The sequence below is a fragment of the Danio rerio genome, chromosome 18 (genome assembly GCF_052040795.2).
Source record: "Danio rerio strain M-AB ecotype USA chromosome 18, GRCz13ab, whole genome shotgun sequence".
Lineage (NCBI taxonomy): Eukaryota > Metazoa > Chordata > Actinopteri > Cypriniformes > Danionidae > Danio > Danio rerio.
Genome location: NC_141038.1, coordinates 34,902,912 through 34,923,713, shown reverse-complemented (window position 1 = coordinate 34,923,713; position 20,802 = coordinate 34,902,912). Strand labels below are relative to the sequence as shown.

Genomic DNA, 20,802 nt, shown 5'->3' with positions numbered 1-20,802 from the left:
TTACTTTTTTTCCTGTCATTTCTCTTCATCAAATTATTTTTTAAGCTGCTTGATTATGTTAAAACAGAAAGCAGAGCCCGTCAATTGAGAGCGATGCATGTCATGTGTTGCATAATTGCCTTTTTTCCTGTGCGTGCGTGATCAATTTCTGATCCTTTTTTGCTCGGGCTCTCACACACAACCTTTATGTCTGCTGTGTCTTTAATATGGTGTGTAGATTATTATGCGTTATTGAAACATCAAGGGGATTGAGCAAAGTAACTTATAAATTAAAATTGTATTATTTTATGCAACAGCCTTACATTTAAAACGGAAACATAAGGGCGATTATAAGCAAAAAGACCTCAAGGCTAGATGTTTTCTTTCCCTTTTTTATTTATTTGTTTATGTGTTTGGCGCATGTGTGCGATAGGAAAACTAGTGTAATTACGGCAAGCCATCTTTCCCAGACTCGGGGCAAATTCCGCCTTTCCTTTCACTCCGTCCCGAAGCCATCCACTGCGTAAAACATATGCTGGATAAGTTGACGGTTCATTCCGCTGTGGCGATCACAGACTAATAAAGGGACTAAACCGAAAAGAAAATGAATGAAGAATGAATGAATAAATTAATAATAATAAAATAAAAATAAGGTAATAATCTTTAAACACAAATTCCGCGTAAGCGACCTTTTTATTTTTAGAGATGGTACATTTGAATTGCCTCTTCCCACTTCCCCCACCTCAAAACTGAAAGTTGCAAAGAGAACTATAGCTCATTTACACCTTGATGTCTTAGCCTCAATAGCAAAGAGCACAGCTCATTCACACCTCAACACAGAGCAAGTTTAGCGGAAGAATGTCAAATCAGAATCACGCAGATGAAGCACACCAGCAACTACTTTCATGAAACTATTAAATGTGTATTGTCATAAATTTGCTTATTTGCAGCAGTTTTTTTCCCGCAACAGAATTGCGGCGTTGGGAAGCCGTCAATGAATAAAAACAGGGTCAATAGTTAAAACGGCTTTTCATTGTATCCCTATTACCTATATCAATGCATTGAAGGCCTTTTATGGTGTCATCACGATAGAATAGCCTAAGTTATATTGAAATAATTTAAAGAACAAAGTTATAAAAACTCACATTACATAAATAAACAATTAAAATACGTTTAGGTTGTCTTTATTTAATTGCCCTCATGATGATTGTGTGCTTTATCATTATGTGCGTTTTACTTATAACGTGATTCAAATGATGGATCTGCGACAGAGAAACTAGGGGTTTTGGGAAACATGCATCACTATATCCTTTTTTCCCCCAAACTGTGCATAGTTCAGCCGCAAGTTACTGTACGTCTTTTTTTGGGAAAGCACCCCATGTCCGCTAGTGCCGCGCGCCTCTTTCTCTGGGCAAAAAGGAGTTGATTTTTAAAATATAAAATATATAGATTAATTAAATATTCAGCAAAAGAGACATTTATTTCATATTTTACTATGCATTTCATCTGAAATGGCAAATCTTTATAGCTTAATTAAACACATATTGTCAAAACCCACACATAGGCCTATTGTATGAAAATGAAAAGGGCATTTTTTGTTATTATTAGACTACTATTTATTTGTTGCCTAGGCTATTTTCACATTTTCACATTTGTGAGGTGCTTTATTGGCATGACAAGTAACTGTACGTTCGTTTTGCCAAAGCAGTGCAGCGTCGCGTCTCACAAACAAGACAAAAAGGGCAGTAGTGCAAACAAATATGAAAATAACATAATAAAAAATGATTAATAAAAATAAAAATAGAATAAAAAAATAAAAATATAATAATAAAAATAAAAATAGATTTTTGATAACATTAAATAGTATAAAGGTAATAATAGTACCCTATTATCAAAAGTAGGTCCACATAAAGAGTTCCAGCTTGTGTGTTGGAGACAGGAGCGGGTATTGTTAGTTGAACACACAGCAGCACACACACTCCCCCAGTAAGATGGGTTCTGTTCGACAGGGACTCAAATTGTTTTGTATGTGTTGGATTATCGGGTAGAATTTCTCCCTGATCTCGGAGCAGGCCCGGGGCATGTGCAGGAGAAATTTTTTGAAGAGTGGGGGGGGTTGGGGGGGGGTTGGGGGTTGTTGTTGCGCGAGTACTGAAGACAGTGGCGTAGCGGACGGGCCCGCAGGGCACGCACCGCGGGGGGGCCCCGCGTGATTAGGGGGCCCCACGTCGTCGCGATATTCAAAAATTTAAAATCCAGGAACCGCAATAATCAAACTCTTGGGAACAACTGTGGACGGAACCAAAGTTCACAGGTCTGTGTTCTCCGAACACCTCTCAAGCGGTGGACTACTTCATTCTGATTGCTTGCCGCCGAACCGCGTCATAGCCAATGAAGACGCGCCGCTGTTTCTCGCCGCCGGTTCTCGTTAAAAAATGAATGACTTCTGGCTACTTTGACGCTCTCGCCGCTTTCGGTTTGTGATCGCTCCTCAGTTTGTGAAGGATTCCCCGCGTTGTCGCTCCACTCCGCCTCCTTTCCCCGCACCTTAATTTGTGACATAGATATATACACTAGATATTGTATAGGGACCCTGAGCATGCGTCAATAGCGCCGCCACATTGGTACAGTGCTCCCAGGACAAATGTCATTCAGTCGCACTAGACAATTACGTGAAGATGCGGGACTGTAGCGCTGTCTACGAGTGTAGTAACGAGCAAACAAAGAAAACAAAGCACAAAGGCAGAACATTCCATAGGTAGGATTAAGTTTTTTACGTTTTTGTATGTTCTGAAATTTGTGCTAAACAGGTAGCGTTATTGATACTAATACAGCCACTTACTGCATTCACTATAAGTCAAAGTAGCTCCAATTCGCACTAAATACTCGGCTTATGCTAGTTTTGTTGAATAAAATCAGCAAACAATGAAAAAGAAATATGACAACGAGATGCTGCTGTGCCAGAAACTTGTATTATTGTCGGCTAGTGAAGGAGTCGTTGATAATGGAGATTCATTCACAAACAAATCGCTCCCTCCGTCAGTATGAGAAGTGAAAGCAGGAGAGGAGCTGTGTTCCAGGACATGATTAGATCAAATTTAACAGGGAGGGTGAATAGTACATTTCTGTACACACAAACACAAGCTTTTTGTCAGGAATGCCCATGCGGTCACTGATCCATCAATGTAGAAAAGTGATGTAAAATTATAATTTTCATAATTGAAATAAAAATAAAAATACTAACATCCAGGAAAACTCCTGATCATAGATATATGTGTATATGTGTATATCTCTGGCTCTGCCGCCCCCAAACCCCCCCGACCCCCTTGAAAACTGGGGGCCCTATCGGTGATCCCTGCAGGGGGGCCTCCGCATTTTGCGCTACGCCACTGACTGAAGAGCGGTGTTGACGTGGTGTTGTCAAGAGCGGTGTTGTTGCGCGCCTACTGAAGGGCGGGACCGAGGGTGTGCCGCGTTGCGGGGGCACTTTTGATCATTTTGGAAGGGCACTTTCTATCCAAGACTAAAAAGGGCATGTGCACTGCACAGGTTGAGCCCTATGTGTGCACGTGCCTGTCTCGGAGTATTTAGTGCACTTGATATGCAGCTCGGTCTCAATCAGCTGCTGAGGGCACAGCGCTTCCCCACCGGCAGCCATGTCCGCTGCCCTCTTCTAACATGTTAGAAAATACTGCAAATCAAGCTGTCGGTATCTCCCCGCGGTTGAAATTGTTCGTTATTCGAAAAAAAAAAAAGAATAAATATCAGTGCGCAAGCTTTCTAGATTTATTTTAGGCCTATATTCAGCTGTTTTAATCTTGCAATTCTAATAACTTTTAGAGATAATGTCTGTTTTTATCAACTTGTCTGTCATTTATTTCTCATTTGCTACTTATTTTATTAATTTGTTGATGTTAATATACTACATATAGTCTTGTATATGCATCTAAAATCCTTTGGCATTCAAATTTGCTTTGAAGAGAGAAAGAATCTGATTTTACCCGTCAGAGCACATTGCATATGCCTTTTTTTTAATAACATTTATTTAACAAATATTTTAGCACATCGAAAGTAATTAAATTACCTGTCTTTTGATTAAAACCTTTATGCAAAAAGATCAGAAAAAAAGGCAATATATGCACATGACATCGCTCTCACGCCACGATTTGAGGATAAATTCGCTTTTAGGCGCTGCTTTGAATAAAATAAAACTATTAAAAAGCACATTAAAGACACTCATAAAATAAAACATTAATAAAGGAGTATCTTATGAAAAAACACCAATTGACGGGCTCTGCTTTCGGTTTTAAAAGAATCAAGCAGCTTTAAAAATATAATTTGCTGAAGAGAAATGACAGGGAAAAAAAGATTAAACATATCGGCACTGTAAAAAGAACATTCCTCTTTGATATATTCTTTCTACTCCGACACATCAGCTAAGATTATGAACGACGGAGTGTCTCTCCTGCTTCAGTAGCGTGTCCCGCTGGTTATAAAGGAGGAGGCTTAGAGAATGCGCTGCTTACTTTCGGCTCGATATATTTAATTAAAAACTAACACCGAGCTGCTTATAACGCTCAAAAAAGTTAAACTAAAATGCACAACTCTTGTTGGTTGCACCTGCGGGATGCACAATGAACCTAACGCGCCATTATTTTAATTCTATATTCGTGAAGAATGAGCCAACCGCATATGCTAAGTCAGTCCTGTTGGTCGGGACTCTCTGCTTTATAACTTATTAGTTTATTACAATAATCACACTTAGCTTTGCCTTCGTTCTTCACCACATATAGCCACTCAACACATATTGCGGTCTATCTTTAATGTTTAGATTATTGAAGGTGCTATTGATGTTTTGAGAAAAAAAAAAGTTAATAGTACTGAAACTAAATTATTAAAAATAAACTTGCGGGACTTCGTTTATGTCCTGCGGCAACATTATTTTTATTACACTTTAAGTGATCTGCTTGAGGTGGGTCACGTTTATCAATGGTAAGTTTTAGCCTAAGTTTACATCAATAACATAATGTGCATTGTCCTTTACCATACAAAATAAGTAAAAAAATAAAAAACATTTATTTATATAGCATTTATTTTTAAATGCATTAAAAAAACATATCTTAGCCTTGAGTTTGTTCACACTCTGCCTGTATTAACATAAATGCTGTATTTTAATATAGCTAATTTTGATTAGCTTTAACTGACAGCCTTTTCTTCTTTTTCCGCGGTTATGCGGCATTATATTTCACACGCATATGCAAGTTGACTGAATATGAAATTAAAATACAAAACTTACTGAGCCATTAAGTAAAAAAACAAAACAAAACAGTTATACTTTAAAGCAGAACATTGACGTTTTGAAACAAAAAAACGGAACTGAAACTAAATTATTAAAAATAAACCTGCCAGACTTAATTTATGTCCTATTTTCATTATTTATTTATTTTCATTATTCGTTTATTATTATGTACTATAATTGAAACATAAAATGAGATAGTAAAATATAATCAACAACGAAAATGTAAATAAAAATGTAAATTAAAAACATAAATGAAAATATCTTGTCTTAGTCCTATCAAAATAGCAAACTACATCTCTCTATATTTAGACTAAAAGACTGCTTTATTTATTTATTTATTTATTTATTTAAGACTACTTATTTGTACTGAATGTTTATGCTTTCACTTTAGTTGTCTTTCATTTCTTCAAATATATTTTCCAAAACGAATCCTCTTTGCACTTAAAAAGTTTACAATAAACCAGGTAAACAAATTTTAAATGTAAGTTGAGGTGATCGCAAGTTCACAACTGTGAGGTGATGTGCTCTACCGGCAGGATAATCTATATTATTTTGCTGTTTTTCATATGCGCACGTTTAAGATTTGAGATTATAACATTGCCATGATAGTCAAAGAAATCAAAACATTATTTTCACCCCAACGCAATTAAATCGGGCACTGAAGGCTAATAACTTAATTCTTATATTTGCTTTTTGACTTCTCACCATGTATCTTTTCTGCAGCATAGTAGTGTAAGAGCATGTCTATTACCAGAAAAACTAAATTAAAATTATATTTTAATTGAACACATCACATCACATACAGTAAGCTACGCCTACAGAACAGTCTGTTTAGCATTGTGAAAAGGCAAAGCTGAATATCTGTGGTTAAAGTGCCACCCAGCGGTCAAATGCTGCTGGCGCATCAAGTACCGCCGTCGCCGCGGTATGAATGGCGGCACAAGGAACACATTGAAGTAGTAACATCTGTATACAATCTATTTCACTTTTTATTGTATTTGCATATTGATGAAAGTTATTATAGTTATTTAATGAAGATCAGCAAATGAATCTCTCATAGTGTTTTGTTTGATAACAGAGGTGTCACTGTAAGAATGCACAGATCTATAAGCATCAGCATGCATACAGATACACTGAATTCAGAGGTTGTGACGATCGACACACAGCTTTAATGGAAGGAACTGAATGCAGATGTTTTTATATTCTTTTAACTGCTTTCAAGCAAAAATAAAGCAAAAGCATAGCTAATTATCTTGACTAGCTCTTGCAATTTTATCACATTTGAGATCGGCTCGGTATTGATGGTACTTTCACTTTTCACATAGAGATTAAACAAACACAAAATTAAATGTGACAGCGGCAAAAACGGGAGGGTTGACAGGTATGTTTCATGCTAATTGTTAATGGCCTTATCAATTATCGCTTGGATACAGCAAAATAATCATTATTTTCAGTCAATCTTTATAGTAACATTACCTGTCTTTGTTGCGTTTTTCTTCCTCTTTTTCTTTTTTGATCCCCTGCGCACCATACAGTTTGTGGCATTATACCAACTAGTTTTAACAATAGAGAAAGTTGCACTTTTTTTCTTCCCCATTTTAGGCGTCCTCCTGGATGTACAGAGCCCTTAGCATTTGCCTATACAGCCTATGCCACGGGCCGGCCCTGTGTGTAGTTATTAAGTGTTACCAAAATTTCATTTTTAAATTTTACCACATCATATAAAAACATATACTTGTTTTAGGCCATAGAACACTTTTTACCTGCATTTTTCCAATCTGTTTGCAGTGCAGGACTGATGAAAAAAAGAAAGGTCGTTTCTGATAGTTTCAATCACCCCCCACTAAAAAGGCTCTGTTTGTATGATTTGATCAATATCTTCATTTCCAAATCCTTCATAAATATTAATTCAAAACTCCTCAGTTGTTTATTGTTTTTAGATTTTTTTTTTCAAAATCTCTTGTTTTTATTTTATATTGGTTTATATATTTAATTTGTTTATTATATCCAATAATTTTAATTCTTTAAATAGTTTCAATATTCATTCATTTTCTTTTCAGCTTAGTCCCTCTATTAGTCAGGGCTCACCACAACAGAATAAACCACCAACTTATGCAGCATATGTTTTATGCAGCTGTCTGACTCTGTAATAGAACCCAGTTCTCTGGCGTGTGAGTGTTGTCACATTACCACTAAGCCACTGGTATTAACAACAAAAAACAATCGCCAATGGAAGACAAAAAAAAAACAGTTAACAAAAACAGGGAACTTCACATTTGTAAAAAAGAAAATCAACTCAGACAGGCAAGAAAACTTCTGAACAGAAAATATCCAAAAAACTCCTAGGAATAATTGATACAAGAGAACTTAGCTCAAATAACAAGATGGAAAAACTCACTGTAGGTGACAGGCATGGTCCAACAATAAACGAGCAAAGAACGGAGGAAAATGAGTTACACACAACTAAACAAGGCACATGTGAAACTGATCTCGGTGATTACAGGTAATCAAAAAAGGAAAAGTTGAAATGACGACATCTAGTGGTAAATAAAAATCATTACGTGAAAAATTTACCCAAAACGCTGACAGCTGCGGATGCCCTTACAGCCACAGCCCAACACTGGAAAACATCCACTCTCAAATGCACACAAATACACTATGGCCAATTTAGCTTATTAACATATACCACATGTTTTTGGACTGTGGGGGCCACACACTATAATTTATTAAGCATTGGTTAATAAGCAATTAATTTGTTAAGCATTGACTCTACATTAATAAACGTAAGCAGTTTATAACTGCAGCTCCAAATGCTGTATTCTTGACTTATAAGCACATTTAAAATGTGCTTAATGATTGTCTTTCATACTTTGGTACTAATTAATTATGACTAAATTAAGTATTGCATTATTTACAAATTATTTTTATTTAAGAGTAGTTGGGTTTTTAAAGATTATTTAGAATGCAAAAGTAAATGATTAATAAACTATTTAAATTAACATATTATATCTGATTATTCAGGCATACACTTATAGTTAATTTGTATGTTAATAAATGCTCAACTTCAGTTTCTAATCTAAAGTGAGGACTATTTATGCTTTATAAACCCCCCATAAATGATAAATAAAGGCTCAGTATTAAATAAACAACACATATTTGCAATCTTACCTAATAAGTAAAATTACGGTAAAGTATAAACATTGCTGAATAACAGGAGTGTCAAAATATAACATAAAATTGAATAAAACAATAATAATTTAAGATTATATTTATAATAATATTATAATAATATAATAATTTAACAATATATGAAGATACATTTCAATGTTACTTAGCAATTTATTTTTCATTTGATAGTTTTATTTGTGTATCTTCAAGTGAATATAAACAAATGAAGTCATTTATTTTCTATTTTTCCTGTATATAATATAACTGAGTCTATAATTGTCATTTAAAAAGGATTTATAAAGCACAAATAGTCCTCACATTAAATTAGGTCACAAAACTGGGTGCAGCATTTATTAACACTGATAAAATTAATTAAGTTAATTATTAATATATGCCTGAATAATAAGAGAGATAAGTGTTAATTTGAATAGTTTAATAATCATTTACTTATGCATTCTGAATAATCTTCAAAAACAAGCAACTACTCTTAAATTACTTGTTTGTAAATAATGTGATACTTAATTTATTAATGAAAAAAAAAACAATTAACCCCTTTGATCCTCTTAATGGGTCTAAAGTGACCTGTCTAGGTTTACTTTTTCTATATCTGTTTTATGGCTTGTGCATCAAAGGGGTAACAAAGTATGAAAAAACAATAATTAAGCACATTATATGTATAAGGTGACATGTACTTGATAAGTTTCTTATAGTCAGTTAAATGTCTGTTGAAGAAGCAGTATCAACAGATATTAACCAGACAGTCTACTAATACTTAAATGGACAATCAAAATAAAGTGTTAATGCTTTTGAAATCAGTATTAAGAAGTTATATCGGTCTGTAATATTGGCAATATTCTTTCAAAATAACTAATTATAGCCTCTTTGCAAAATGGAGGAATTTTCCCTTCTTTTATAGCACAACTAAAGGTGTCCCTTAATACAGGCGCTAGTTCCGAACTGAAAGTTCTCAGGAGTCTGCAGGAAATTAATCAATACCTGGTGCTTTCCCTGATTTTATTTTACTCATGGCATATTGTAATTTATCTGCAGGTATTTTTGTAGTTAGGCTTCTGTTTTGTACATCACCAATAGAGGGCTTATCTAATGTCTCAAAGAGCTCTTTTACTTTATTTCTGTCCATAGTAGAAGTCTGGTTATATAATTCTTCATAGTATCTCTTAAATATATTTTCAATATCTTTTATGTTATATATTTAATTTAGTTTGTTTTGGGATCACGTATTTTGGGAGTTTATTTATTAATTTTCTGATTTCTTATCTGCTTGCAATAAGTTTGGTTATATATATATATATATATATATATATATATATATATATATATATATATATATATATATATATATATATATATATATATATATATATATATATATATATATATATATATATATATATGCTGCTATTATTTATTTAACTGCTATTAAAATGTATTAACAATTAATCCTCTCTTCATACAAAGTTTTAGGCCTGTAGCAAGGCGGGGTTGGGTGTTTCGAAAAAACAGAATTGTATTATTATTATTATTTTACATTTTTTCTTATCATTCAAATGGGCAAATTCTGACTGAGAAAATATAAATGTGTTAGTTATTTGCCAGTAGGCAATTAAAAAAAAAAAAAACATTGATGATAGATGATAATAAATTTGTATTTTAAAATAAGTATCTTCTCATATTTTTTCTATTCAAAATGTTAATTAAATGCACATTTGTTAATAAAAATAATATAATATGGTAAGCAATTTGACAAAATTGGTTGGAAATATTTTTTGGTAGGCGAGGCAGTGGCGCAGTAGGTAGTGCTGTCACCTCACAGCAAGAAGGTCCCTGGTTCGAACCTCGGGTCAGTTGGCGTTTCTGTGTGGAGTTTGCATGTTCTCCCTGCCTTCGTGTGGGTTTCCTCCGGGTGCTCCGGTTTCCCCCACAGTCCAAAGACATGCGGTACAGGTGAATTGGGTAGACTAAATTGTCTGTAGTGTATGAATGTGTGTGGATGTTTTCCAGAGATGGGTTGCGGCTGGAAGGGCATCCGCTGTGTAGAAACTTGCTGGATAATTTGGCGGTTCATTCCGCTGTGGCGACCCGGATTAATATAGGGATTAAGCCGACAAGAAAATGAATGAATTAATATTTTTGGTACATCATAAAGTGTGGTTATGATCACCATTCGACAAGATAATCCAGCAAAATCTAGTTCTTAAAAACGTCACTAAAATGCAATATTTTTTACTTCATAATTAAATAGAAAATAAGGCAAATAACTGCAAAAAAACCCCCACCCCTTTCAATAAGCTGGCTACAGGTCTAATAGTGTAATATTAAAGAATGTTTAATAACTGATAAAGAGAGCTTAATAAAGACTTCAGTTTATTTTAGCCATAGTGCAGATAAAACATGATATATCAGTATTATGCCTATAAAAAGGCTGTATTTTTTCTGATAAATTGTTTCAACTGAAATTTCACATGCTACTCTGAGAGATTAGGAGAGCTGGCACGGATCATATACTTTAGCTGTTTATTCTGCAGTTAGTTTTCAGGGCATATTATTCAAAGACTAGTCTATATCAGTCTGCTATAATAATAGACTTTGCATTAAAGTGGGAAAAACGCAAGCATTATTATTATCATGATGGGCTCATTCAGTAGTGAACTTGCGTTTTTGTGACACATTTTAGTTGAAAAAAAGCACCTTATGTCCACTGTTTTTTTTTTGCTGTCGCACATCCTCACTCCTCACCCAACACACCTTATTCTAGCATGGGGAAAAACAATCCTCTGCACTTGGCGTTGCTTGCATCTGAAGGCAGCCACAGCCTCTCACATGATAGAAGGGAAAGGCACAGCCAATCAAAATGTCCATATGCGTTTTGGGGGCAGGAGGACTCAAGGAGAGAATGTAATTTAAACCCTTTCTCCCGCTGCATACGTTAATGTTGACAGCGTGAATAAAATTATTGGTGGGGACATTTCTATGGTTGGTAGATATTGGTGGGGACGTGTCCCTTCCATCCACCCTAAATCTACGCCCCTGGCCCTTGGTCCTGCTGCATAATAACTTTGCTTCACAAATATTCTAGCTGAAATAAACTATTTTTTTTTTCCTTAATTCCCCCATTTGTTCCATCACCTCTTTATTGGCACTAAGTATATATTTACATTCCATTTGCTCTAAATCTGAAGTAAGTTTGCCATAATAAGCCTCTTTTTCTTTTTAAGAGTGCTTGTTATAGCTATTAATTTTCCTCAAATTATTGCCTCAAGTGCCTTGGTTTAGCCTCCACTGCCTCTTTTCCACCTTTAAGGAGATGTTCACATAGATAGCACCCTGATCTGCTGATACATCAGCTACACTAATTCGACAATGCTGTAACCTATACCTTTCTTCTTGTAGAAGAAAATAATCTGTTCTTGGATTTACTGTGTGTAGCCAAATAGTGACTATAATTCTTCTATAATGGGCACATTTCTCTCCAGATATCAATTAGACTCATTTATGTGCTCAAATGTCATACATGATCTTTGTTATATGTTTCTTACTTTTTTAATGCTTGTAGTATCCAGGTTATGAGCGTTTTATTAAGATCTCCACATATACAAATTCCCCCCATTTCTTTAGCTACAATATCAAATAATATAGGGGCATACTTTTTATTGCTTTTTGGTGGAGCATATAAATTTTCAGCAGTTATGATGGTATTGTTGATTGATCATTTTACAATTATTATAACACATCTTCCTTCTTTATCTTTAATTTCTTTTTTCAACTCAAAATTGACTACTCGTGAGATTAGAATAAAAATGTCCCTCTTAAAACTTTTAGGACAGGAACTGTAAAATATATTTTTATAGCCATTTTTTTTTTTTTTTTTTTACTTCTGACAGATGTGTTTCTTGTAAGAAGTAGATGTGTTTATTTTCCTTTTTCATTCTCATTATTATTTGAACCTTTATAATTCTGGACCAGGCTGTATCCTAAGCAGCTGCTGTGGTGGTCATTGAGGAGTGGAGAGCATGAGACTTATCCCTGTAAGACTCTAGTGATCGACGAGTCCTCACATTGATCCTGGTTTTGCCCAACTGAGCCTGGTTTCTCTCAAGATTTTTTAATCCTTCACTTTTGCCAATTGGTGAAGTTTTTTCCTCGCTGCTGTCTCCTCTGGCTTGCATGGTTCAGAAATTGTGAAGCTGTGCATCAATGGATTTTCTTTTCAGTGTTTGAACTCTCAGCAGTGAATAATAAACCACACTGAACTGATCTGAAGTAAACTGAACTTCAACATTGAAAACTGAACAGACACTGTTTCAATTTACTATAACCTTCTATGTAAAGCTGCTTTTACACAATCTACATAGCAAAAGCGCTATAGAAATAAAGATAAATTGAATCTCTGATAAAATAACAGTTAAATTGTTTGTGTTTAAACACACCAATTTGCAAATACAGTAGTCACATCTGTAATGATTTCAGGATAATCAGATTGAATCAAAACTTAACACTTTATTTTGAGGTTAAAGTTTATCATGCCAATTACAGAATCAAAGAATAAATCAATTACATCAATTACTCAACGATAAATCAAAGACATAGATGGATAGTCAAATCAAAATTATACATAGCGTTGTAAGTTTCCATTATATTGGCCCAACAGCGGATTCCAATGAATGGTGAAAGGTTAAATGCATGTAAGCGTTATCTAGCACTTGTGAAAATAATTATCTTATTTATTAGAATTAGCTTTTTTTCTAGCTCAGAATGCAATCTGTCCACAATTTTAAGTGATCATAAAATTTAGACCGTTTCTAATTAGTAACAGATCACATTCATCCAAAAATTAATACATTTGGATATTTGATTATTTCAGATACACTATACTTACAGTTATTTGTTCATTGCAGACCAGTTGTCATACTGAGTCCATTCTTTGCCAAAAGAGATATCTTATATACAAAATTCCAATGACACTTTTGCAGCTTTCCCTCCAGTATTTAACTCAGAACAAACAACCATAATTTCAGGACAATAAAAGCTTCACTAAGACCTCCTTCAGACAGCCCTTAACAGAGTGCCTCTGACCCCATACTCCCAGAGCACCTCTCACAGGATGCCACAAGGGTGGTCTCCAGGTCCACAAAACACATGTGGACTGATTGGGCATAATCCCCATAAACCTTCGAGCACTCAAGAGTTACCGTGGCCTGGACGAAAACCACATTGTTCCACCTGGATCCTAGATTCAACTATCAGCCGGATCCTCCTCTCCAGTACTCTGGCATAGACTTACCCAGGGAGGCTGAGGAATGCGATCCCCCTATAGTTGGAACACACCCTTCGGACCCCCGTCTTAAAAATAGGAACCCAGTTGCCCAGTCCATAGGTACTGCCCCTGACCTCTATGCAATATTGTAGAGATGTGCCAGCCAAGACAACCCCACAATATCCTGAGATGCACAGGGTGTATCTCACACGCCACTGTGATTACCACAGATGTCCAATAACAGAACAACACTCGGATTCAGATCAGGGAGACCATTTCTCCTAATCATGCCTCTGGTATAACTGTCATTACCCTCATGGGTGTTGAAGTCTCTGCACTGGTGTTTTGCCCAGTCCTTCTCAAAAAGTTAAGTTCCAGAGTAGGGATGTCTCGATACGATATTGATGTCGAAAAAAGGTTTGAAATCAATCCAAAAAACTATATCGGACTGCGTTAAAAATCTCTGATACAAGCTGTCTGATGCGCTCTAAACCTGTTACAGCTATTCTATCCAGCAGCGTCCACAGCCAGCGTGCAAAGCCCATATACTTCACAACACTGCTTTCTAGCAAAGTCCCTTTAAGATTTAACATGCTCTTCACACTAATTTATGGTGTATTACGATATAAATCTATTGTGACGGTAGCACACGCTGACGCTATCAACAAATGCAAAAAATATAAATCCTTACATTTTTTTGTATACACTGCTAAGCAACGCAAGGCACTAAATGGCGACATAGCTTACATTGTGCGAGCCTCACTTAAAACGTTCACAATTCGGTCATGGCATATCATGGTTCATCCAGTGTGATACCCAAATCCACAACAGCGCTTCCCACACATAAGACTTTACCTCAGTGGCCCTGTTCTGTGTGCGTGAGAAACTCCACAGACTCAGATGCTCTGCTGCTGCAGACCCACAGAGAGGTGCTGGACATCTGTTCTGACTTTGGTAATAGATTTGTGAGAAGCGCGAGGACACGCAGAAAAGAAAAGCCTTTTACTGAATAGACTGATCCAGCTCATTTTTTAGGGTGACAATGCATTCTCTTTTTCCCAGACATGTCCTCTATTTGGGACTTAGAAAATGCATTCAGCCATGATATCTAAATCGCCTAACATGTCCCGGATTCTGCTTTTGTTTTCTATAGCTGTCATGTAAAAGGTTTTAAGTGCTGAACATTTTTGTTGCTTTAATTGTCTGTTAAATAAGAAATCATTCTGAGGGCCATTATTACAGTTTAAAAGAAAGTATGTTATTACTCTCGGGCAGAAGGAAAATTTAATTAGATATTCCTATATTTAACTCTTCTTTAAAAAGCCCAGAAAGATAAAGTGCTCTGATAAACAGTTTCAGCTTTGCACATAAGTTTGCAGTTCTGTCTTTCTTTACATTGTCATACTTTTCCCATTTGGAATCTGTGCAATATATTATGCAAATAAAGTAAATTTTGATAAATAAAATTATTCTTAAAAGTCACATTTTTTAATGTGCTGTGGAGAAAGGGTGTGTTTCCATCCAGCCACTGCTAGTATATTTATGTTAAAGATAATATGTGCAATATATAATATAAAATAATAATGTTTTGTTTGGGAGCATTGACGCAGCCATAATCTTCTTATGATACAAACACAGATTAAATAGATTATGTGATTATGTAAATGTTTGAACTAACCATACTGCGCATATTTATTTACTTAAAAATAACTTATAACAATAAATCCCTATTTCTGCTGCCCAGTGTGACATATTTTTCAGCTCGAAACTGGATCAAAAATTCTTTTTGTTTGTTCCTGCTTGCAGCTGTTTATACCATTTGCTGATGGTAAAAAATAAATAACTGAAGGGACCTTTACTTAGTATTTTGCACTTTAAAAAATAAATTTCTGTTTATGTAATTAAGATATTTTTCAGGGACTTAATATTTATTATTTAATTCTTTTTTATGTATTCTTATGTAAAAGGTTCATATTTATGCAACCGATAAAGTTAATAAATTGGTCGGTTTTTCCATACTTACTGTTGCTGACTTTTGTTCTCAGTTTGATCTAGCCGTTCATACATTTCACTCAACGAAATTGGTAAAAGTAAAGTATTCATGATTTGTGCTAATTATTGTATCAATATCGGTTTGTACTGAAGGTTGCAATTTGGGTATCGTATCGGAAGTTAAAACGTTGTATCGATACATCCCTATTCCAATGCCCAAGCTGTGTGTGAAGTTGAGCCCAACTATCTCTAGTCACAAGCTTGGGCTCCTTCCCTCCCAGTGAAGTGACATTCCATGTCCCAAGAGCCAATTTCTGTGCTCAGCAATCTTGTTGTCGTGGTCCTAACCTTCGACCACCACTTGTTCCACAAGGCACTGGCCCCTTACGGCTTACACCCCCTTGCAGGTGGTGGGCTGATTCTGTGTATAGTGTCAGTGACCTGAGCTCTGGTTGAATATATATTGGGTAAATGAAACAGTTGAACAACTTGCTTCCTTGCAGATCTGCTAGTCAGACTAAAAAGAGTATTGTTCTATTGCATGGCATCTGTTTTTGTAAAGTTCTTGAGAAAGAGAAAGACTAGAGTGTCCGTTCGTTTTAAATTTTTAAACTACATGATGAATCTATCCTGGGCCTTTTCTTACATGTCCTCTTCTTTATACTCAAAAGTTTTTATTGTTTTATTGCAGGACACATTTGGTAAATAATACAAACAATTGGCTGTCTAATCTGTTTCACACTGTACAGTATATTGTACATTGTGTGGCTAGAAGTGACTAGAATTAGCACACTACATGTTGGGCCTGCCCTGACTTGTAATTTCTCAAGTGACATTTTTGTTTTGTTGTGATTCCTGCTGATGTTGTTTTTTCTGGGCTTCTCCAGTCACCATATTGACTAGTTTGCTGTTTTGTGTTTTTTTTTTTTTTGCCACAGGCAAATTAAGATGTACAAAAGGAGAGTTATCGTCCAATTTTTTTTTCTTTGCAGGACAAGTCTAAGCCTTCACATTTGTATTCAGTTTCTCTAAATCTATCTTAGTGTAAAGATTGATTATGCAGTTGTGGATTGTGGGATTAATTGGTGAAATAATCAGGCTTTGTAGTACAGAGCAGTCTTGTGGTCTGCAAGGCAGAGTTATTTCAGAGAGTCTATATAAAGAAGGAGATGTGATAATTGGTGGTCTGTTTCCAGTTTATAATGAGGCACCAGTACCTAACCATGCTTTTACTCAAATACAGAATAGATCTCGCTGTCAGGGGTGAGTGTATTGTGAATTAGTCTATAACGGCCAGTTGTACAGCAACTTTTCATATATTCAAAGTTCCAAAATGGGTTTTACTTGCTTCAGTTCAATATAAAAGGAAAGACAACGACAGTTTACTGATTAAACAGCTTGATTTAGATTTTTAGTAAACTAATTTTCTGCATATTTTTTAGGTTATCTTACAAACTTTTATTGTAACTTTTACTATATTTAGATGATAAAATTAGAACAAACATTACTGTTTCATGTTATTTTTTCTTGCTTAACTTATATTTTATGCTCTATTTCAGTGTTGACCTTCGTTCATACCGCTGGCTTAAAACCATGCTTTTCACAGTGGAGGAGATTAATCGAGACCCCTTTCTGCTTCCGAACATTATTTTGGGGTACCTGGTAGCTGACACATGCTTAGCTGAGAGCACAACATTGAGTGCTGCTTTAGCAATAATGACAGGGCAGGAGGAGACAGTGTCAGACACAGAGTGCATTGTGGCACCTAGGGTACCTGTGATTGTCGGTGATGCTCGTTCCTCAGCCTCAATAGGGGTGGCTGACACACTGGGAGTATTTGATATCCCCATGGTATTATGAATTAATACATTTTTCCCACATTATATATATATATATATATATATATATATATATATATATATATATATATATATTTTTTTTTTTTTTTTTTTTTGTTGTAAACTTATATTTACTATATGCATGTTTTGTTTTAAAGGTGATGAATACAAAAATATTATACAGATTCTAACATAGTATTTTCATCATGTTGTACCTTCATAAACTTATTTAAACTAAATTTATTATACATCACTGACTGCCTGTAAGATATTAAATTACTTTTATAAAAGTCTCCTGGTAATCTAGAGATCGTAGAGTTATATTGAGACTATTTTATGCACTCCTTAAGTTCAGCAGACTACACTGAAAAATCTTTTAGTTCAAATTTATTATTATATACTGAATATGTTCAGCTGTATGAATACCAGCAAAAATTGTAATGTTGTTGCAAAGTTTGATGGAATTTCTTGATGTGAAACAAAATGTTTCAATCTTAGTTTATATTTATTAGATTTAAAGTATTTGCACTCACCTTTTTCCTCTCAATTGTTTATATTTTGTCTGTCCAGGTGAGTTATTTTGCATCCTGTGCTTGTCTCGGTGACAATCACAGATTTCATACTTTCCTACGCACTGTTCCCAGTGATGCCTTCCAGGCCAAGGCCATGGCCCGTCTGCTTCACCTGCTAGACTGGACATGGGTGGGGGTGGTCGCAGGGGATGATGAATATGGTAAAAGTGGTGTGCAGCTGCTTTTGAAAGAACTGGAACATGTAGGGGTTTGTGTGGACTACCTTGAATTCATTCCAAAATCCCACTCACAGAGAAGAATCAGACGAACTGTAGAGACAATACAGAGTTCCACAGCTCATGTTGTGGTGACATTCGCCATTGCCCCTGATATAGAAGTTTTATTCAAGGAAGTGGTGGTGCAGAATGTGACCAATAGGCAGTGGATAGCCACAGAGGCCTGGAGCACCTCTGTTCAGTTCCTTGACCCAGCAAGCATTCCTCTCTTAGCTGGTACACTTGGATTTGCCCTGCACAGAGCTGATATTGAGGGTCTTGGTGCTTATCTTTCACAGCTGAACCCTGCAAAACAGTCAAATGAACCATTTGTAAAAGATGTATGGGAAGAAATTTTTGGGTGCTCGTTAGCACAGGATTGGCAGCCTTCTTTCAAAAGGCCAAAGTGCACAGGGTCAGAGAATGTGGAAATTCATGGCGGCATCTACACAGATGTTTCACAGTTAAGAGTCACTTACAATGTGTATAAGGCTGTGTATGCCATTGCTTATGCTATTCACAACATGATTGCTTGCCAGCCTGGAAGAGGCCCATTTGAAAATGGACAATGTCCTGATGTGAACCAAATAAAGCCTAGACAGGTATAGTGTGTCAGTTTTTATTTCGTGATTGTTATCTTTGAAAATCTATTTTATAATTATTCTATATGATAATACACAATACATTTCCTTTCATAGCTTCTCCACTACCTAAATGCAGTAAACTTTACAACACCAGTGGGTGAGCTGGTTTATTTTGAAGATAATGGTGAGCCATCTGCCTCTTATGACATTATGAACTGGCATGTGGATGAAAGTGGAGCAGTGAATTTTGTCCAGGTGGGACAGTTCGATGCAGCCAACGGACCAGGCCAGGAGCTGAACATAAACATTAAGAAAGTGGTTTGGGGAGGGGGCTGGTCTGACCAAGTAAGATCCTAGTAATCTGGCTGTAATTTTTAATTTTAAATCTATTTTCTAACTTTTCTAATGTGAATGGACATATTTGTGAATATTTGCTTGTGCGTTAAATGAACAGTAAAATTAAGTGAGCACTCGAATGTGTACAATAGCTAACCTTTCTTACCCTTGATAAGATGGGAGAGGTGTGCCATGGGTGTGAAAGTGATTTTGTATACAAGAATAGTTTTTTTTTCGTAAAGAAATAACACGAAGAAACCATTTTATTTGATTATTTTTTAAGTTAATTTTTTTTAAGAGTTTTTAGTGCTGACAGATATTTTGTCATTAGAAGATTGCTGTCAGTCTTAGGAGGTTTTTCATATTCCATTCAGGTTCCTGTGTCTGTGTGCAGTGTAAGCTGCCTTCCAGGCACAAGAAAGTCTGTACAAAAAGGAAAAGCCATCTGCTGTTTTGACTGCCTCCCTTGTGCAGCAGGGGAAATCAGTAACTTGACAGGTATTTCATATATTTAATGCAATTAATGCACTGATTTGTAATTATTTGGTTGAGCTGTTAGATATTACACAATCTCTGTTTACAAAATAAAAGATTTAACTAACCCTGATTATATGTCACAACATTCTTTAGACTCTACAAAGTGTATAAGATGTCCAGAGAAGTTCTGGTCAAATGTTGAAAGAACAAAGTGTGTCCCAAAGATTGTGGAATTTCTGTCCTTACAAGATACCATGGGGATTGTACTGACAGTCTTATCTGTCACTGGGGCTACACTGACTACAACTGTTCTGGCAACGTTTTTCCATCATCGTGACACACCTCTTGTGCGAGCCAACAACTCAGAGCTGAGCTTCATGTTGTTGGTGTCGCTCACTCTCTGTTTCCTTTGTGCTCTAGTTTTTATTGGTCGGCCTGCAACATGGAATTGCATGTTACGTCACACTTTGTTTGGAGTGAGTTTTGTTATCTGCATTGCCTGCATCCTCAGTAAGACTGTGGTGGTGCTGGTAGCTTTTCAAGCCACTCTGCCTGGATCTAACTTGATGCAGTACTTTGGACCAATCCAGCAAAGGGCAGGCATACTCGTTTGCACAATGGTTCAGGTTGTCATATGTTTGCTGTGGCTGCTGCTGGCTCCCCCTCTGCCCACAGAGAGAGCAGGAGGAGAGTTTGGTGCTCGGGTGATCCTGCAGTGCACAGTGGGATCCGTTGTAGGGTTTGCATTAGTGTTGGGATACATTGGTTTGTTGGCAGTGGTCTGCTTTCTACTTGCTTTTTTTGCTAGAAAGCTTCCAGACAGTTTTAATGAAGCTAAATTTATTACATTCAGCATGCTGATTTTCTGTACTGTGTGGATTGTGTTTGTGCCAGCATATGTCAGTTCACCAGGAAAGTACACAGTGGCTGTGGAAATTTTTGCCATTTTAGCTTCCAGCTATGGTCTGCTCCTCTGTATATTCACCCCAAAATGTTACATTATTCTGCTTAAACCTGAGAAAAATACAAAAAAGAACATGATGGCCAAATAAAATGAAAAGACAAAA

General features: G+C 35.9%; 1 protein-coding gene across 3 annotated transcripts in view; it reads left to right on the top strand.

The window, feature by feature from the left end:
* olfcs2 (olfactory receptor C family, s2) overlaps nucleotides 1-20,802 on the top strand; it is a 33,911-nt gene extending 13,109 nt beyond the window's left edge. The window contains exons 1-6 of one of the 3 annotated variants that reach the window (NM_001100955.1): nucleotides 16,696-16,976; nucleotides 17,273-17,564; nucleotides 18,122-18,940; nucleotides 19,037-19,267; nucleotides 19,633-19,756; nucleotides 19,889-20,787. In NM_001100955.1, the coding sequence (NP_001094425.1) occupies nucleotides 16,771-16,976; nucleotides 17,273-17,564; nucleotides 18,122-18,940; nucleotides 19,037-19,267; nucleotides 19,633-19,756; nucleotides 19,889-20,787 (2,571 nt within the window). In that variant the 5' untranslated portion in view covers nucleotides 16,696-16,770. Of the gene's footprint in view, nucleotides 1-16,695; nucleotides 16,977-17,272; nucleotides 17,565-18,121; nucleotides 18,941-19,036; nucleotides 19,268-19,632; nucleotides 19,757-19,888 lie in introns of those variants that run through there. The other 2 variants (XM_087292552.1, XM_087292550.1) reach the window with 2 other exon arrangements.